This window comes from Ursus arctos, unplaced genomic scaffold, assembly GCF_023065955.2.
Source record: "Ursus arctos isolate Adak ecotype North America unplaced genomic scaffold, UrsArc2.0 scaffold_3, whole genome shotgun sequence".
NCBI lineage: Eukaryota > Metazoa > Chordata > Mammalia > Carnivora > Ursidae > Ursus > Ursus arctos.
The window spans coordinates 44,576,282-44,598,317 of record NW_026622985.1 but is presented as its reverse complement, the minus strand read 5'-3'; the positions used below and the strand labels follow the sequence as shown (position 1 = coordinate 44,598,317).

General features: G+C 35.8%; 1 protein-coding gene across 11 annotated transcripts in view; it reads left to right on the top strand.

Annotated features, from left to right (window-relative positions):
- Positions 1-22,036, top strand: part of DGKB (diacylglycerol kinase beta) — an 863,998-nt gene that overhangs the window by 256,936 nt on the left and 585,026 nt on the right. For all 11 annotated transcript variants that reach the window (XM_057304222.1, XM_057304226.1, XM_057304221.1 and 8 more), the window contains one exon: positions 10,251-10,510. In XM_057304222.1, coding sequence (XP_057160205.1) covers positions 10,441-10,510 — 70 coding nt within the window. In that variant the 5' untranslated portion in view covers positions 10,251-10,440. The remainder of the gene's footprint in view (positions 1-10,250; positions 10,511-22,036) is intronic.

The window sequence follows — 22,036 nt, the reverse complement described above, 5'->3', positions numbered from 1 at the left end:
TGGAGGCTGTCAGCTACTACACACAGTCTTTGCAGCTGAATGCAGGTTCTTTCTAAAGTCAGAGCTTAGAGGCACAGCTTTATGGCTGCTACATCAGGCAAATGTATGTGTGCCAGTATCTTCAAAACTACTACCTATACCAGACAACTCGCAAAATCTGACCTCTATCTCTTTTTTGTTAGCGCTAGTCCCATCTCACTATCTACTAGTCCTTCAATTTTGATAACCATTCTCAAATTTAACACATCCCCACACAAAATACTGATTTGCTTCTTCTCTGCACACCTGATACTATCCTGGTAAATAGTAATTCTTTAAACTCCACCTTTTCTGTATGCTGTGCTCAAGCCAAAACTATAGGAGTCATTCTTGATCCCCTCATCCAAAACACAATGTATCCCATTCATTATAAAATCCTCATTCTAAAATGTATCTTGAGTTTGGCCTTTTACTTTATCTTTACTGCCATTTCCATAGTGGAAGCCATCACCAGCTCTATCCAATACTGAAACTGCCTCCTAACTGGCCTTTCCATTTCCGTTCTTGTCACCTTCCCATCCATTGATTAGAATGGACTTCTTAAAATATAAGTGGATCATGTTTATCTCCTGCTCAGAATATGTCAATGGCTTCATAATTCAGTTATGATCAATCTTCATTATGGCCTCTAAGAATCTGCATGATGTAGTTCTTATCTGTTTTTCCAATCTAACCTTGTGTCCCTTTCCATCTTGCTCACCAGGCGCCAATCACATCTGCTTTCTTGGAAGTTCTAATTTTTTTTTTTTTTTTAATTCTTACTTATAGGCTTCTGCTCATGTTTTTCTTCTCACTCAAGTTTTTAACTGTTACTCAACTTTTATCATTCAGTTTAAATAAAACTTTGTCTATGAGTTGTTCTTTGAATCTCTAAATTAGGACACTGTTGTACTCTCTCACAGAATTCCATTACCTGTTTTAAAAATGTAATTTATTATAGTTCAGAATGATTTGTTTGTGTACTTGGTTTGTTTAGTGTAGATCTTTCCCCCAAACAAGATCCAAGAACTCAGATATATCTGTTTTGCTTTTAATTATATCCCCACCACTTGGCATAGTGCTTAGCATGTTGTTCTTTTCATGAATACATGAACAAATAATTATAAATTATATGATAGCATTAATATTTCATTTAGTTTCATCCTACTTTCCTTTCAGAAATTCTATGATTGATATTTTTTTTGCTATGATTTCTCCATTGGTTACCTAGTAATTTAGGGTTTATGACCCTTCAGACCCAGTAAATATTTTCACTCATCATAATACCTTAAATTTGTATACATATAGTTTTCAGTATGTCTTAATGTGTTTAACTTTATTCAGTGACTGGAGTCGTAATGTGTTGACTTTTAATAATTATTTAGAAATCTATGCTTAATGTGATTTACAAATAATCCAGTCCATCAGATTCATTCATCTAGATACTGCCTGTAACTTTTTCATAGGCGATTGATTCCCTTCCCTAATGGTGGAGAATTTGTTTTAGTCCAGGTACAGTAGGCCAAAGAGCCTTCTCCAATTCCTCCAACATAGTTATTTCCTGCCAACAACTAAGCAAATGGCACATCCGTTGACTAGATGAGAATGTCAGCATTTGATTGCTCTCCAGCAGCCAGCAAAGTCTGTCCTTCCTGGCTTTAATTTTATGTACCTGAAGAAACCCCTTGCTTGGGAACAGAAAATCTTTGAATTTACCATAAGGAATCCCTATTGTCATTCTCTTTCCACACATTTATAAAGAGGCAGAGATGATAAGGAAGTGGTGCCATTATCCCCATCTCCTTCTGAGGTATGAAGATTGGTGTGCCTCTTGATTTAATATTATATGTGCAACTTTTTATACAGAATTGTGATATATTCAACTAGTTTAAAATATTTGATTAGGAAAACTCCATTTACATCCCACCCTTATTTGTTCTTACTTGACTACATGTCACATCACATCATGGGAGTTGGCACTAACAGGATTGTAAAACCACAGGCTTCCACTGGGAGAAGGATTATAAGGAAGTTTTATTCAAAGTGTATTAGTGTTGGAATAAACCAAATCCAAGAACCAAAGAGAATTTACTTTGAGTCCTTCAGGGCCACCATTACTCTTTAAATACCTCTAATAAAAATGCAAGTTGTATTAGATTAATTCAGAGAAGCTGCTCTTGATGCAAAAAGCTAGGACTTGTGTTGACAAGAATATACTAAATAAAAGAAAGCTATGTAATGTTTTTGTCAGATATAATAATTTAAAGATAGTCTTGATGCTCATGTGTAATTATAATTGGTTAACATATCAATGAAAGCATCGCTTGGAAATGTTGCTCATTTCTATGGAGTTAGTTGGGATGCCTGGATGGTTCAGTCAGTAAATTGTCTGCCTGTGGCTCAGGTCATGGTTCCAGAGTCCTGGGATCAAGTCCCATGTCAGGCTCCTTGCTCAGCAGGGAACCTGCTTCTCCCTCTGCCTGCCGCTCCTCCTGTTTGTGCGCGCGCTCTCTCTCTCTGGCAAATAAATAAATGAAATCATTTTAAAAAATATATGGAGTTAGTTATATTTAACAAAAAAACAAAAAAATACTCAAAAACTATGTAAAATAAAGTCTTTTTAAAAGATTTATTTGAAAGAGAGAAAAAGACAGAGAGAAGAAGCAGGGTTAGGGACAGAAGGAGAGTGGGAGAATCTTAGGCAGACTCCTTGCTGAGTGCAGAGCTTGACAAAGGGCTCAATCTCACAATTCGGATACCATGACCTGAGTCAAAACCAAGAGGTGGATGCCCTTAAGTCTTTTTTTTTTCTTAAATGCAAAAGTTTTGTACCTAACTACAACTTTTTTTGTTTATGTCTATTGAGTTGAACAAAATCGATGGCCCCTAGGAAGAATGAAACGTATAGTGACTGCTGTTCCTAACTCTTTTCTGCACTATTTTCTCTTTCTCAAGTTGAGGGCCTCTTTCTACCTCTGCTACCCAGGTTTTCCTTCCTTCCTTCCTTCCTTCCTTCCTTCCTTCCTTCCTTCCTTCCTTCGTTTCTTTCTTTCTTTCTTTCTTTTTTTCTTTCTTTCTTTCTTTTTTCTTTTTGAGATTTTATTTATTCGTGAGAGAGAGAGAGCAGTGGAGAGGGGGAGAGAGAGAGAGGGAGAAGCAGATTTCCTACTGAGCGGGGAGCCTGATGAGGGGCTCAATCCCAGGACCCCAAGATTATGACTTGACCCAAAGGCAGACACTTAAACAACTGAGCCATTCAAGTTTTTCTTTACAAAAAAAGCATAGAAATGAATTCATACTAGAATTATTTATTTACTAACTATTATATACCAAGCATTCTGTTAAGCTGTAGGAAAATAACTGTGAACAAACAGACAATAGTCCCTGCCCTCATGGGACTTAGTCTTAGAGCACAGGAGAGGATATGGTGACATAGAATCTAATATATATGTTGGGGAGAAAGAATGTTCTGTTGCTTCCAAGGTCCTTTTAGTTGGACTAAGAATCCAATTGACATGAGACAGATTAACAGGAAAAAATTAAATTTAACCGCATATATACAGAGAACCTACAGAGATAGGGAATTCCAAAGAGAGGCAAAATGAGGTGTATATGTCATACTGAACTAAGGAGAAGAGTGTAGGACTCCAGGATTTAAGTGGAAAGGGAGGCAGTTCACGGGGTGATAAGAATAAGAGCAGATGTTTGGTAATTAGATGTTTGCCCAGCCATAAAGATGGGTCACTCAGACAAAATTTGTCTCTGCTAATAACCCTTATCACAGGAAAGAGCCCCAGTCCAGATTCTTCTATGTAGTTATCTGAATGTCAGAAATTTCTCTTGATTCTGTAGAGTCTCTATTGACTTCAACTCTGAGTAATCTTTATGCCCAAAAGGCCCATCTTGGGGTGGCTTACACATACATCTGGATGAATGCCCTAAGGCCCCTGCACATACATCTGGATGAAAATCAAGGGAAAATGCAATAAGTGTTTTTATTTGCTTTGTCCTTTCTGTGGAATCTTATCAAGGCTCGAAACCATTCATGCTACCCCTAATTTGCAGCATGAGGAAACAAATATTAAATAATATAAGTAAGTTAAATATTTGATAAGATATTATATTCAAAACAAATAAAAGTGTGATGGAGAGATGGTGTGTATGAATGTGCAGTTTTAAATTGAATGACCAGGTGCCACCTTACTGAGAAGATAGGATTCATGTAGAGATCTGAAAGATGTCAGTTAACCAGTCATTTTAAATTTGAATTTTAAATTTGAGTTTCTTAGTTAACGCAGAAATTTTAATAAATTTCAGAGCAAGTAGCAAGGTCGGAGACTATAATTAATTAATTTATTACTATTCTCATGTATTAATTAACTTTTTATTGGTAATTTATCAGACAGGACTCTGGAATCACCTTAGTTCATGACTACTCATGGACTCAAGAAATAGGGCACATTAAGGAAAGGAGGGAGCTCAGGGGGCCAGTTAAGAAGCTACTGCAACAATACAAGTGAGAGAAAGAAACAAAATGAAGACATTGGAATTTTTCCATATTGACATTTTCCAAAATGATCAGGTTTCTGGTCTTTTTTGTTGTTCATCCATTGTTTATGTCTGCCTTCAGAATACTTCCCCAAACTTTATTTAACATTGAAATCTCTTCAAAAAATTGCCACTTGCTGGTTCCAATAAAACTTTATTCACAAAAATAGGTGGTGGGCCACATTTTTCTGCAGTTACCTGTTTGCCTACCTGGTCGACTTTATGGGATTCTGCTATTCTTAGCACATGCCTTCCATTCTAAAAGTTATCTCTAAAGTGTTAAAAACTGCTGCATTTGTAGCCAACATGTTAACATTCCAGGTAGGAAGTTACAGGAAGAGAAAAAAAGGTTAAAAGAGCACTTGCCAAATAGAACCTTTCTATATACTTTAACCAACATCTATTTACATCTCATTGATCACTTCATTATGCAAATAATCTGAGGAATGTAGTTCTTTTTTTTTTTTTTGTACAAGATTTTTAAATTTATTTAACACAGAGAGAATGCACACAAGCAGGGGGAGCAGGAGATGGAGGAGCAGACTCCCTGATGAGCAAGGAGCCCTATGTGGAGCTCGATCCCAGGACCCTGAGATCATGACCTGAGCCTAAGGCAGATGCTTAACCGACTGAGCCACTCAGGTGCCCAGGAATGTAGTTCTTTAGATGGATATATTTTCGTTCAATAAAATTAGAGTTCTGTTACCAAGGAAGCAAGGGAGAGTGGAAATTGTTTGGGTTTCTAGCAGTGTCTGTCTTGTTTTACCAACTTCGTTTTTTTTTTTTTTTAAGGATTTTATTTATTTATTCGACAGAGATAGAGACGGCCAGCAAGAGAGGGAACACAAGCAGGGGGAGTGGGAGAGGAAGAAGCAGGCTCATAGCGGAAGAGCCTGATGTGGGGCTCGATCCCATAACGCCGGGATCATGCCCTGAGCCGAAGGCAGACGCTTAACCGCTGTGCCACCCAGGCGCCCCTGTTTTACCAACTTCTAATCATCTAGTATTAGTTTCTTTATTTTTGAAATCAGAGACTATTGGCTCCTCACAAAGTTATTTTGTGAAGATTGAATAATCTAATATACAAATACTGTGAGGAGAATGTCATGCATACTGTAAGCTCTCAATAAAGCTGATAAGTTGTTGTAATTAGCATTATTTTCTTTTTTTTTTGGTATATTTTGATCTTTGTTGTATTTCTAGTGCCTAGAATGTTTTCTGGCACACAGAGTGGATAAATAAACATTTTTTGAATGAAGAAATGAACTTCCATTATGATCAGTTAAGATTTGGGGGTTGTAGGCAACAGAAACCGATTCTGGCCTCACTTCACTCTTAATTGAAAAAATGTTATTTGCTTCTGGAAGTGACAAGGTAGCTGGATAGTCAGGCTCAGACATCATCAGCCATCCAATTATTGCTGTAATCATTTAGGTACAACTATTTTCATCCCATCCTTGAATAACTCCATCCAACATTTAAAGCCCCATGAGACACTCTCATGTGCCAAATGTTACTGAATCATCTGTTTCTCTTTGGATAGGAAAGAATAGGACACCTTGTTTTATAGTCTCATCAAAACTACATGTAACTGGGAGAAGCAAAGAATTAGGATGAAATCAATAAGAAGGATGAAATCAGCTGGAAGACACTGGGTGGAAGACAAAAATGTCCATCACACGTTCCCATTCCTTTTGGTTTGAGTTATTTCCACAAAGCCCTGGTTGTGACTTAAGAGCATTCCCTGGGAGAAAAAAGAGACCTAGCAATTTGGCCTCTGTTAACACATCAGTATCGTCATTTTTTCCAACTAAATAGCAAATTGTCATCTTGTAAAACGAAGTGCAGGGACTCTGAACAGATGAGACCAACAAGAACCTTTTTTAAAGACAAAGATGACAGTATGTGACAGTGAGGTCTTGGGGTTGATGTTGAAGACCAAAAAACAGATGCTGAAGAAAGGTTATGCACTAATGCCAAATATAGGTACTTGGCTTGAGATAATGACATCTGCATAAATAAGCTTTCCAATCATACAATTTCATAAACTTAAGTCATTGTTGCTAAATATTTCATTTTCTATAATGATCACAATGCTAGTCTGGTTTTGAGCAATTGATTATTGTCTCTAATAAAAAGTTGAGGCCAGATGGTTTTTCATTTTGTTTGCCTTTAAAGATGTAGCAGTGAGTGTAAGTCCATGACAACCCAGGAATTTATTTTTAAGCATGATTCATAGTAGTTTTTCTACTATTATTATGCAAGTCTGTCAGACATTTGGAATTGCTTTAATGTGGTAAATTTTATTGGGATTTTTACAAACTGCAAAATTAAAATTATTCTCTTCATTTTATTGCTAGAAAAAAATCCTCAATTTATATGAGTCCCAGAATTGATTTGCCTGATTTCAAATATATGTGCTACTACTGAAGGCCATTCCAAATTGTTGTTGGAAATCTGGTATGCTAGCTGATCTATGTGCAGGGAGCTATAGAGCATACTTAATCTCCTTTAATGATTTACATAGTAAATCATTGTCCAGATTATTACATAGTAATTGTTTAGATATTACAGGATTAATAAGTTCAGACTGATAAAAATGACACCCTTGTTTGCTCTTGAAATGTGGAATTTATAAAATTAAACAGCAAAGAAAAATCTACCTTTGTGAAATAGACTTTATAACATTTTCTTCATTTTGTATTTTAATAATATTTATTTCTGAGATCTGGCATTAGAAAATATATGTAAAAATGCCATTAAAGGGTGCATGAAGAATTAAAATTGAGTATTACACAAAATGAAATAACTTTGAAATACATTGTTTAGAAATAAAAATGCTTTTTATTTATTTATTTATTTATTCATTCATTCATTTTTTTATTTAAATTCAATTAATTAACATATAGTATATTATTTGTTTCCAAGGTAGAGTTCAGAGATTCATCAGTCTTATATAATACCCAGTGCTCATTATATCACATGCCCTCCTTAATGTCCATCACCCAGTTACCCCATCCCTCCACCCCTCTCTCCTCCAACAACCCTCAGTTTGTTTCCTATGATTAAGAGTCTCTTACAGTTTGTCTCCCTCTCTGGTTTTGTCTCCTTTTATTTTTCCCTCCCTTCCCCTATGATCCTCTGTTTTGTTTCTTAAATTCCACATGTGAGTGAGATCATATGATAATTATCTTTCTCTGATTGACTTATTTTGCTTGGCATAATACCCTCTAGTTCCATCCATATCATTGCAAATGGCAAGATTTCATTTTTTTGATGGCTGAATAGTATTCCATTTTTTTTTATCTATCTATCTAGCTATCATCTATCTATATATATACATATACATGTACATATATACACACACACACACACATATACACACATATACACCACATCTTCTTTTCTTCTTTATCCATTCTTCTTTTGATGGACATCTGGGCTCTTTCCATAGTTTGGCAATTGTGGACATGTGGACATTGCTACTATAAACATCAGGGTGCAGGTGACCCTTCGGATCACTCCATTTGTATCTTTGGGGTAAATACCTAGTAGTGCATTTGCTGGGTCATAGGGCAGGTCTATTTTCAACTTTTTGAAGAACCTCCATACTGTTGTTCAGAGTGGTTGCACCAGCTTGCATTCCCACCAACAGTGTAGGAGGGTTCCCCTTTCTCCACATCCTCGGCAAGATTTCTTATTTCCTGACTTGTTCATTTTAGCCGTTCTGACTTGTATGAGGTGGTATCTCATTGTGGTTTTAATCTGCATTTTCCTGATGCTGAGTGATTTTGAGCATTTTTTTTTATGTGTCTGTTGGCCATCTGTATGTCTTCTTTGGAAAAATGTCTGCTTATGTCTTCTGCCCATTTCTTGATTGGATTATTTGTTCTTTGGGTGTTGAGTTTGATAAGTTCTTTATGATTTTGGATACTAGCCCTTTATCTGATAAGACATTTGCAAATATCTTCTCCCAATCTGTTGGTTGTGTTTTGGTTTTGTCAACTGTTTGCTGTGCAAAGCTTTTTATCTTAATGGAAGTCCCAATAGTTCATGTTTGCCTTTGTTTCCCTTGCCTTTGGAGACGTGTCTAGCAAGAAGTTGCTGCAGCCAAGGTCAAAAAGGTTGCTGCCTGTGTTCTCCTCTAGGATTTTGATGGATTCCTGTGTCATGTTTAGGTCTTTCATCCATTTTGAGTCTATTTTTGTAAATGGTGTAAGGAAATGGTCCAGTTTCATTCTTCTGCATGTGGCTGTCCAATTTTCCCCACACCATTTGTTGACGAGACTGTCTTTTTTCCATTGGGTATTCTTTCCTGTTTTGTCGAAGATTAGTTGACCATAGAGTTGAGGGTCCATTTCTGGGCTCTCTATTCTGTTCCACTGATCTACGTGTTTGTTTTTGTGCCAGTACCATCCTGTCTTGATGATTACAGCTTTGTAATGGAGCTTGAAGTCCAGAATTGTGATGCCACCAGCTTTGGTTTTCATTTTCAACATTCCTTTGGCTATTTGGGGTCTTTCCTGGTTCCACACAAATTTTAGGATTATTTGTTCCAGCTCTGTTAAAAAATTGGTGGTATTTTGATAGGGATTGCATTGAATATATAGATTGTTGTAGGTCTCACAGACATTTTAACAATATTTGTTCTGAAATGGAAGGAAAACTTCCAGACTCTTTCTATGAGGCCAGCATTACTTGATCCTAAAACCAGAGACCCCACCAAAAAGGAGAATTACAGTACAATATCCCTGATGAACATGGATGTAAAAATTCTCACCAAGATACTAGCCAATAGGATCCAACAGTACGTTAAAAGGATTATTCACCACAACCAAGTGGGATTTATTCCTGGGCTTCAAGGGTGGTTCAACATCCACAAATCAATCAATGTGATACACTACATTAATAAAAGAAAAGACAAGAACCATATGATACTCTCAATCGATGCAGAAAAAGCATTTGACAAAGTATAGCATCCTTTCTTGATTAAAATTCTTCACAGTGTAGGGATAGAGGGAACATACCACAATATCATAAAAGCCATATACTAAAAGCCCACAGCAAATATAATTTTCAGTGGGGAAAAATTGAAAGCTTTTCCCCTAAGGTCAGGAACACGACAAGGATGTCCACTATCACCACTGCTGTTCAGCATAGTACTAGAATTCCTAATCTCAGCATTCAGACAACAAAAAGAAATAAAAGACATCCGAATCAGCAAAGAAGAAGACAAACTCTCACTCTTGCAGATGACATGATACTCTGTGTGGAAAACCCGAAGACTCCACCCCAAAATTGCTAGAACTCATATAGGAATTCAGCAAAGTGGCAGGACATAAAATCAATGCATAGAAATCCGTTGCATTTCTTTACACTAACAATGAGACAGAAGAAAGAGAAATTAAGGAGTAGATCTCATTTACAATTGCGCCCAAAACCATAAGATACTTAGGAATAAACCTAACTAAAGAGGCAAAGGATCTGTACTCAGAAAATTATAGAACACTCATGAAAGAAATTGAGGAAGACACAAAGAAATGGAAAAAAAAAATGTTCCATTCTTATGGTTTGGAAGAACAAATGCTGTTAAAAATTAAAAATTCTTAACATTGTATGACTTGTCAATTTTTTCTTTGTGCAATAATGGTGATCTTTTTATTTTTTTGTTTCTTTTTCTGCAGGTCTTTAATATATTATTGAAACTAAAAACTCACATCCACAGTGGTTTCATGTTGACAGATTGCATATTTTGAAAGCTTGAGATATTTTATAATGAAACATGCCATGTGGAAACTTTGAAGCATAGAATTCTGCCAAACACCTGAATAAAGAATTCCTCACCTGGTATGTAAGAGACTTCTCACTACCACCATGACAAACCAGGAGAAGTGGGCCCACCTTAGCCCCTCAGAATTTTCCCAACTTCAGAAATATGCTGAATGTAAGTATTCATATTGATAATATGACTTGATTTGGCATTTGTGTGAAACAAGATACTAATTATTTATAAGAACAGATTACAGATCCTGTTCAGCATCGGGATAGATATAGCTGTGTCTTTTGTGTTTGCAAGTAGGTCTACTTGAGACCTTTTGGCATGAGAAAGAGAAAAGGTAAACTTTTTTTTTTTTTGAAAAAGGTAAACTTAAATATAAAATCTAGGAAAAAGAAACTAGGATGTTCTCCAGGTGTAACAGAAGTAAAGCAAAATATAAGACAATTTGGGTGAAAGGAAATTGGTGATATCCAACTGAGAAGAAGGACAAACTATGAAATAAGGGGGGAAAGTGAGGGTTTGTTATTGTTGTTGTTATTGTTGTTTCTTATGTTTTCTGTTTGTTAGTGTAACATAGAAAAAGGACTGGCAGTTGGGAGTCATGGATACCTTTTGGAGTTGGAATTAGAGGTTGTTAGAAGGTATCAGGACCTTAAGCCAACTTTTTCAAATGTGTGTATTTATACAAAGGATAGTCCATGGCAATTCAATTTATGGTAGGCTATTTTTAAATTTGTTTACACATAAACAGTAAGATTTTATCTATAAAGAATTTTGTTTTTAACATGGATTTTCAGGAAAATATCTGTTTCATGAAATGGGTTTCAACTATAAATATGAACAACACCTGGGTCAAGGTGTTAACGAGAGAAAAGGAAGTAACTAAAAAATCAGAGGCGCCAAAAAGTTGGGAAGATGATGAGTAGAGAAAAAATAACACATAGAGAATAATAAGATTGGTGAGAGTGGGGGAATAACATGGTGCCTGAAAGAAGAGAATGCAAGAAGCTTTAGAAAGAGAAGAAAGACTGATAGCACGCAAGAATGGAAGAGGAAAAATTGAAGCAGCTGGGATGCTTATGCAAAGAGGAGGTGTGGCATACAGGAGGGAAGGTATGGATGGAGTAAGACTATGAAGGAGAGGCAGAGAGAAGAAGAATTTGAAATAATCAGTAATAGATATGATAATAGTGAATAATAACACATTTATGGGGTACAGATAAGTCAGGAACATTAATAAATACTTAATGCATATTATTTGAAAAGGCCAACTTCACAGGTTTTCTAGAGTCTTCCTCATTTGAGGGCTGAAGTGTTCTAGGTGAGGCTGTGAGGCTGTTGCTGGGTATTCGCAATAAAGATATGAAGCCATAAGAACATGTGCATGTCCTTAGTCAATAATACAAATTACAACAGCGATCACTGGTGGGGGGCAGAAATTTCTGCCATGAAAATATGCTCCTCATATTCAAAAACTGTTTGAACAGCTGAGAGCACAATTCATCCTCTTGTCCCATTTAGTCCAAAATGACTGACTTCTTATCTACATTTTTATACTCGATAATTTTGAACTAAAAAAATGATTTACCTATGTTTTCCAACTTCTATATGCTCTCTGGTGTTGTGTTATATCCAATACTGAAGTAAATATTTCTGAGCATTTTCTTTAGGGAGAATATTCTGCTTAGCACTGAAGGAACCACAGATATAAACAGATATGTTCAAGGATGTTTAACGAAGGCTAGAAACTAATGCATAAATGACTCTGTATCTAGGCAGAATATTTTAAGTGCCACATAATTTGGGGTTCTGCAGGGCATTAGTATGCAGTCGGAGATGGGGAAAAGGAAATCTTCATGGAAGAAGTAGTATTTGAAATGAATCTTAAAAAGTAGGTTTAAGGTAAGTGGAGAAGAAAATAATATAGATAAAAAGGAAAATTCAGCATATATTTGAGGGAGAGGAGTCATATTTAGCTATACCACAAATTTAGGGTGTAAGTACAGTTAAGGATGTAAAAATGAGATGAGTTAAAATATAAACGCTAAACTTGAGTAAAGCAGTGAGGCGTAATTGTAGGGTTTTAAGGGCAGAACAACATGAGCACGGAGTTTAACTTGGCAAATACAAGGATGGTATAAGGTAATGGAAAGAGACTAGCATCATGCCAGTGGGCTATTGGAATAGACTAAGTAATGTGGATGATGAAAGATGACCAGGAAAGTGTAGATTCAGATATTATAACATTAAAATTAACAGAGAGCTTGGGAAATAATAAAATAGAGAAAGAGAGAAATCGAAAATTTAGTTCCAAAGATTTGACTTGAAGAATGGGAGAATTTGGTGACATAATCCTCCCCTAAGTAAACAAAACAAAACAAAAAAACGGAGTTTGGTTTAGCTTATGTTGAATTTAGCTGAATAATTAAAATATATGTTACTGTTTATGGAAGCATAAAAACAAAGTAGGTAAGTTATTGCCATAATAGCTAAATTATCATTTATGATGACTTTGCTCAGATATTAAGATTCCATTTGAATTGATAAACAGAATTTAATACTGAACTATTAAATATGTTATATATTGCTACTTTCATTTTATTGCCTAAGGAATATGGTGTTCATTTAATTATATCATAAAATGCTTGATTTAGTAATTAATTTGTGGAAATACCTAAAACAAGTGGTAATAAAAATTGTCATAAATGTAAAAGTTATAACATATTGAGACAAAGATTAATGAACATTCAATAAATTGGTAGTAAGAAGTGACACACTGAGTATAAGAACATTTTTAAATTGATTTTATGGGGACACAAATTAACTGATTAACTGAGAATTTTAAAAAATAGTGCAGATTGCATTAGACTTGCTACTCTTTTTTAAATAAGTGAGACAATATGAAAAATGCTAGACTTAATCCTCCAAGTAGTTTCCTGTGTAATTAGGAAGCAAAGAATATCATGATTAGAATGTATCCTTGTGTAATAAATTGCCGTTGTCAAAATATAGCTGGAATCAAACATTATGCTGAAGATTATAAAAGTAGTATATTTTCCATTCAATTTAGTGCATGCGATCAGTTTGTCATGAATATTTAAGGATCAGATTTTTCATGTTGCAGTGCAATATTGACAAAGTGACATTCCTCCATTGTCTATTAAAAATGGTATATTGGATCCACTTTCTTGACTTTGCGTTGTAGCTTTTAGTAAGAAGCTGTTTATATGCATTGAATTAAATTAAAAAAACAAGTTGCTTTTAAAATTAAATTTGCAGCACACTGAGATTATATGTGCCAAATTACACCTAAGTGTCCCATATGCTTTTGGGGGATGGAGTGGGGCTGTAGAACTCTTGGTCAAGATGAAAGTATTCATGGAACCCCTACCCCAGCAAAACCAAATCACTCAATGTGAGACTTAGATAACACCATAAAGATCATTTCCTTGAATTATCTGATTTTGGGTTCTCTCCACTCCTGCCACAATACACCCTATGTCTTACTTGGGCTGCTATAACAAGTACCACAGAGTGGATGCCTTCCAAATAACTGATATTTATTTATTTCTCACAGTTCTGTAGGCTGGAAGTCCAAGATCAGGGTTTCAGCATGGTCAGGTTCTATAAGGGCCCTTTTCTGTGTTGCAAACTGCCACTTCTCCTTGTATCCTCACAGGGTGGAAAGAGTAAGAGGAGCAGTAACTTTCCCAGGGACTCTTATAAGGACACTAATCCAGTTGGGGCCCCACTCTCATGACTTCAGCTCATTATAATTACCTACCAAAGACCTTCTATTGGAGGCTAGTATATCAACGTATGCATTTGGTGGGGTCACATTTTAGTCCATTACACCCTCAACTAGAAATGTTCTCTCAACTTGGAGTTTTTGTGGGTTTTCTTTGTTTTGTTTTGTTTTGTGATCATTTGGGGAAGAACAGAGTGATATTGGCACAAATTCCTAGTTAGGCAGCTAGCACATCAGACAGCTTGAAATCCTGAGCCTCCATATTTTAGATTTCTCATTTGGGGAAAGTTACTTAACATCTCTGTGTCCCATTTTTCACACTTGCAAAATGCAGAAAACAATAAATATGTCAAGTGTTGTGAGTATTAAATCAAACAAGTTAATACTATATGTCAAAGAATGATAGCAGTGCCTGGCAAGTTGTAAGTGATAGAACTGTTTACAATTATTGTTTTAATAGGAAGGGAGTGAGTGTGTTCTGTTGGCTGTTTGAATGTATTGTTGATGGTCAATAGATAAGTGCCACATTTTGGAGCATAGTCGGTGTCTTTCCCCCTCCCCCTCTGCTGTAAGATTAGATTCTTCCCACGAGGTAGGAACTTCTGGTGCTATTGGCAGCCTCAGTTCTGTGTTGTCCCCACAAATGCTGAAGGCAACTAATGTGAAGCCTGCTGTGGCTGCCTACAGCATGCTGAGACCATGCTCCTGTTTAGGGTTTTAGGCTGAGTCACTCCATGGGAAACATTTCCATTGATACGTGGGAGAGGAGTATAATTTTCTTTCCCACTCTTTATATAAAGTCATCCAAACTGTTGTTACAAGATAGAGAGCTCTCACTCCTGCCGTGTAGAGAATTGAGCTTATCACATTATTAGTTTGTCAGAGCTTCCTGCTGTGGTTTCATGGCATAGCAAAGGGTTAAGATACTCCAAGTCTTTTCATGGATGACAATATTTTCTATATAAAATCTACACAATATTTCCAAGTGATTCATTATCTGCCCACATATTGTCACTTAGGATTAGCTTTTTATTTGCTATATATAAAGTGTGTTATATAGCATGCAAATTATTTTTGAAAAATACTGTGTTATTATGGTGGGAACACTTCCAAATATTCATAAATTTTATACTGTTTATAGCAGCTGGCGTTGTGGAGAGTTGCAAAATTATGATGAACTTGTTCTTTTCAATAAGGACCAATTATGTCTAACGTTTGTACAATTTCTTCCATGGAGAGAGGCATGCGGCATGGCTTAGTGGAAAGAGCACAGGCTTTGCAGGCAGACTAATGTTTGATAGTGTTGAGCCCCAGCCCCATTTTGTGCTTTTAGTAGTGTGACCTTTAGAATGTTACATAAACTACTTGTGCCTCAGCTTTGTCACCTGGAAAAGTAGAATCCGCCTCAAAATATTGTTGTAGGATTTAATGAGTAAATGTCATCATAATAAATATTAGATTTTTAGTGCCCTAATCTAAACAATGTACAAGAATTAACTCATTTAATACAGTACACTTCAGAGGGAGGCAAATGTTCTCTTTCAGGCAGATTACACAGCGCACAGCAATGGCTCAATAAATGATGGAAGATCAAAACAGTAATAATTCATTTATGTTTCTTATGAAGATCAGTGTTAATAAATGGGTTATTAACCGTGTTTCCAAAAATAGGGAAAGCTGGAATCTGGGATTTAGGTCCTCATATCTCTACCAGCCACAATCCTCTCTCAAAGGTTTTTATATATAGGACAAAGCATAGAGGCAAAGCTGCTAACTTAAGGCTTTGGCCTCAAAATCTCTTTCTGGTCTCTTATCATGGTAGATTGGACTGGATCATGTGTGAACCTCATTGAAGCTCTACCTAAAATAGAGGCAGATTTCAGCATTCCTCCTGCATTCATTTTGCGGGTACCTGGAACCTCCCTACTCTTCCTTAATGAAAAGCATGGGAGGAGAAAGAGATAAGAAGAGAATCATGAAGCAATTGTAATAGGAATCTTGTAGAGCCCTTTTCCATTTTAAGTAGCCTTACTCTCTTGAGAAACTCTACTCTCTAGCATGATGATCTAATGTGTCTTTGAGATGTGTTTTGTACTTGTCCATACAAGATGGGACAAAGAGAATGAAGGGAAAGAGACTTGACCTTTTCCCCTGTGGGTATTTAATTTATTGTTAAGCAAATGTAGATCACATATTTAGCCCTCTTTCTAATTTGTCATGATGCAATTTGCTTTTGATTGTGGCCTATGCCCTGTGTTAGACAGGCTCTATTTTCGGAGGCCAAACCACTTAATGATAATTACTTTCTTTGCTTAAGAAAAAATAATAAATGGCACAGGGTCATTTACCAGAGTGACTGAGAGCACGTAATTTGATGTCTTATAAAATGAGGCGAATTCTAGTGCTGTGATATACTCCCCAATTTCCTCACCCATATCCTAGGATTGTGATGATGGTTAAATGTGAAAATGCAGGTAAATGCTCAGGACTCAATATGTTATTGTTATGATGAGGATCATGATGGTGATAAATGAGGTAGTTTAATATCAGAAGAGAGCTTTTTTTTAATAAAAAATTTTTATTCCTATTCACTTAATACTACTTATATGAAATGTCTTGACTTTGCCCTGATACTTGGTCTGAAATTGGAATCTGCAACTCTATTTTAGATAATACATGTCTCTCATTTCCGACCCTGTTTCTTCTGATTCACATTGATTAACTCAGCAGTTCCTGGCTTTGACCCAGATTTTATTTCTGGAATGTATGTTGGCTGCATAATCTCTTTTGCCTCATTTCTGGCTCTGTTTCCTATTTGTTGTACTGTTTCAGACTGAATTTCTCCTTGGTAGCTTCTCTGGGTACATATATGTTTTAAATCCTTTAATACATGAAATTTGCAATGGTGAAAGAAAGTAGTACCTATGAACGTCTAAATTCCATTATTTTAGTGTCCTAAAGACAACAAATTTCCAGTGATTTTTTAAACATCCGTTTTTTCAACTTTTCAAACTTGACAAAAAACTCCCAATAACCCTAAAACAGTTTTATTAAGGCTTACATTCAAACAAACTTTAATATTGAAGTTAGGACTTCTATGAAGTATTGGTCAAGGTGGGACAAATTATGTTATGACTGAAAAATGCACAAAATCTCAGTGGCTTAATGAAATAGGAGCTGATTTCTTGCTCATATTTTTATTTCCAAACCTGAGTTAGCAAATGGTTAATTTCACTTTGTCCTCGATCAGATCCCAGTTAGATGGAACAGTCATCAACTCAAAAATTGGCAGATGCTATGGCAGAGACAAACAGAGAGCTTGAGAATTGAGTGTTGGCTCTTAAGACTTCTACCTGGCAATGATACGCTTAGATTTATTTTGCCTAAGCAATCCATGAATGCATCTAATTCCAAGTGAGTAGAGAAATGCCTTATTTCTGTCTGCCCAGTGTCAGGGGAACACTAAAATATTTGGTGAAAACTACTAGTGTGGCCAGTATCACACAAATAAAATATAACCTACCGTTGACTTTGGAACCTTAATCATCATAATCTCTTTAAGCTTCTGTTTCTTTTCCTATAAAATGAGGATGATAATCCCCATCAAAAAGAAACAACTATTATTTTATCACTAACATTAATATAAAAAATTAAAACAGAAGTTATCACTAAGAATCATGTGTATTGATTTATGTACTTCATCCTTAACTCAGTTATAAATGTTATTATTTGCCAAGGGTTTCCTTCATTGTCACCTTCCCCATTATAGCAGAAGTGTTATACACACACAGATGTGAGTACACAGACTAGAGGGACTCAATTTTACTCAGTGGTCATCCAACAGTACTGTTGGTCAACCAACAGTACTTAGAAACTTTTATTCTTTATTATGTTTGACTTTGGTTAATACAGAAATGAATATTTTGGTGCTTTCAGTCAAAGAGCCTAGTACTTTCAGAGAGATAAATAATGTGGCAGATGATGATAAAGCAGTTCAATAACTTTCTCTGAATATTATATATCCAAGACATTTTATTGAGATATAGTTAACTATAAGATTGCTTTAATTTTAGGTGTACAACATAATGATTTAAGATGTATTGCAAAATGATCACCATGATAAGCTAAGTTAGCATCTATCACCACACATAGTTACAATTTTTTTTTTTATGGTGAGAAACTTTAAGATCTACTCTCTTAGCAACTTTCAAATAACGCAATATGGTATTATTAACTGTAGTCACCATGCTGTACATTATTCCCAGGACTTACATATAACTGGAAGTTTGCACCTTTTGACCTTCTTCACTCATTTCACCAAACCCACGTACCCTACCCTCAACCTCGGTCAACCACCAGTCTGTTTTCTATATCTACAAGTTCAGCTTTTTAAAATTCCACATATAAGTGATCATACTGTATTTGTCTTTCATGTCTGACATATTTCACTTAGCATAATGCCTCAAAGTCCACACATGTTGTCACAAACGGCAGGATATCCTTTCTCATGGCTGAATAATATTCCTCTGTGTGTGTGTGTGTGTGTGTGTGTGTGTGTGTGTGTGTGTGTGTGTATTGCATTTTCTTCATCTATTCATTTGTCTGTGGTTACTTAGGTTGTTTCCATGTCTTGGCTATTGTAAATAATACTGCAACAAACATGGGGGTACAAATATCTTTTTGAGTTAGGGTTTTCATTTCTTTTAGATAGTCCCAAAAATGAGATTGCTAGATCATATGGTGGTTTTATGTTTAATTTTTTGAGGAACCTCCATGCTCTTTTTCATAGTAGTTTTACCAATTTACATTTCTACCAATAGAGTACAAAGTTTCCCTTTTTTTCACATCTTCTCCAGCACTTACGTTTTGTCTTTTTGATAATAGCCATATTAACAGGTGTGAGGTGATAGCTCGTTGTGTTTTGATTTGCATTTCTCTGATGTTTAATGATATTAAACACCTTCTTATGTACTTATTGGCATATGATCTGCAAATATGCCTCTTTCTCACACAGCCTGGGAATTTTAATCTGCCATCTCTGCTTTGTGCCCTGGGTGGGGGTAGATAGTTAAGAATGAATTCTACCTGCTATGGACCGGTGGGACCTGCAAATATACGCCCTGCTGGCCACCAGAGCCAGATCATCAAGGGATGCATCCCTTTGTCAGCAGCTGCAAAAGCTCGGTACCCGCTATGTGTACCAGTTCCTTTCCAGTCAATACAGACAACTTGGAATGAGGCAGAGGGGGAGCTCTAGCTTCCCTATATCTGGGGAATATTGCATTAGGCCCTTTAGATATGTATTAAATTAGAAGATTGCCCCTCAGGCCACAGCCTTTTATTTTTTTTTTTCTTCTAGTTTTATTGAGAAGTAATTGACATATATCACTGTATAAGTTAGAGGCATACAGTGTGATGGTTTGACTCATATATATTGTGAAATGATTACCACAATAGGTTCAACTAACATCCATCTTCTCTTATAGATAAAATAAGATAAAATAAAACTAAAGAAAGGAAAGAAGAGAAAAAAAAATGGTCTTCTTGTGATAAGAACTCTTAGGATTTACTCTTTTAACAACATTCTTATGTATCATACAGCAATGTTAGCTATAATCATCATGTTATACATACATCCCTAGCATTTATTTATCTTAAAAGGGGAAGTTTGTACCTTTTAATCACCTTCCTCCAACAACACCCCCCCCCCACCCCCGTCCCAGGAGCCTCCACCTTTGGTAACCACAAGCCACAAGCTTATCTCTTTCTCTGTGAGGTTTGGTTTTTTTGCTTCTTTTAAAAAGATTCTACATGTAAGTGAGATCATATGGTGTTTGTCTTTATCTGACTTATTTCACTTAGCATAATGCCTTCAAATTCCATCCATGTTGTTGCAAATAGGTTTATTCGTTTTTTATTGGTTGAATAGTATCACTATACACACACAAACACGCATATACACACCATCTTATTTATCTATGCATCTATTAAAGGATGCTTAGGTTATTTCCATGTCTTGGCTATTGTAAATAATGCTCCTGTAAACATGGGGGTGCAGATGTTTTTGAGTTAGGGTTTTCATTTCCTTTGGATATTTTCCCAGAAGTGAAATTGCTGGATTATATAGTAGTTCTATTTTTCGTTTTTTGAGGATCCTCCATACTGTTTTCCATAGTGGCTGCACCAATTTACATTCCCACCAACAGTGCATGAGGGTTCTTTTTTTATTTGCATCCACACCAGCACTTGTCATCTCTCATCTTTTTGTGTTTTTTTGTGTGTTTTTTTTTAAAGATTTTATTTATTTATTCGACAGAGATAGAGACAGCCAGCGAGAGAGGGAACACAAGCAGGGGGAGTGGGAGAGGAAGAAGCAGGCTCATAGCGGAAGAGCCTGATGTGGGGCTCGATCCCATAACGCCGGGATCACGCCCTGAGCCGAAGGCAGACGCTTAACCGCTGTGCCACCCAGGCGCCCCTTCTCTCATCTTTTTGATGATGGCTATTCTAACAGAGGCATGAGGTAATATCTCATTTTGATTTTAATTTCCATTTTCTCAGTGACTAGTGATGTTCTCATGTACCTGTTGGCCATTGATACATCTTTGGAGAAGTGCCAATCCATGTCCTTTGCCCATTTTTAAATTGGGTTATTTGTGGTTTTGCTATTGAGTTTTATGAGTTCTTTATATATTTTGGGTATTAACACCTTATCAGATATATGGTTTGCAAATATTTTTTTCCCATTCCATGGATTGTTTTTTTTCACATTATTGGTGGTTTTTCTTTTTCTTTTTTTTTTTTTCTTTTTCAAATTATTTAATTAAATTGTAGTTAGTTAACATACAGTGCAATATTTGTTTCAGGAGTAGAATTCAGTGATTCATCACTGACAAAAAAACACCCAGTGTTCATCACAACAAGTACCCTCCTAAAACCCATCACCAATCTAGCCCATCCCTCACCCACCTCCCTCCATTAACCCTCACTTTGTTCTCTAAGTTTAAGAGTCTCTTATGGTTTGTTTCCCTCTCTTTTTTTTCTTTTTTCTTTTTTCTTTTTTTATGGTTTATTTTTCTATGTAGAGCTTTCTTAGTTTGATGTAGTCCCGCTCGGTTTTTTTTATTTTTTTTATTTTGTTGCTTGTGCTTTAGGACTCATATCTAAAAAATTATTACAAGACCCATGTCAAAGAGCTTTATTTTCTGCTCTTTTCTTCTAGGAGTTTCATGCCTTTAGATGTTACATTTAAGCCCTTAATCCATTTTGTATTAATTTTTGTGAGTGGTGTTGTTATGGGCCCAGTTTCATTTTTTTCACATGTGAATATCCAATTATCCCAGCATTATTTATTTAAAAAAATTGTCTTTTCTCCACCGAGTGGTCTTGCCTTCCTTGTCAAATATTAGTTGACTATATACACTGGGTTTATTTTTGGACTTTTGATACTGTTCCATTGGTCTGTTTGCCTGTTTTTATGTCATTACCATACTGTTTTGGTGACTATAACTTTATAGTATAGCTTAAAATCAGGAAGTGTGATAACCTCCCGTTTTGTCTCAGGATCTCTTTAGCTATTCAGGTCTTTGTGGTTCCTTATAAATTTTAGGAGTGTTTTTCTACTTCTATAAAAAATGCCATTGAAATCTTGGTAGGCATTGCACTGGATCTATGAATAGCTTTTAGTAGTATTGACATTTTGACAATAATCTTCCCATCCATGAACACTGGATACCTTTTCACTTATGTGTGTCTCCTTTGTTTTCGGGTTGTTTGTTTGTTTGTTTGTTTTTATCAGTGTCGTACAGTTTTCAGAGTAGAGATTGTTTACCTCTTTAGTTAGATTTAAACCTAAGTATTTTATTGTTTCAATGGTATTGTAAATGGGTTCGATTTCTTTATTTCTTTTTCAGAAAATGTATTGTTAATAGGCCACAGCTTTT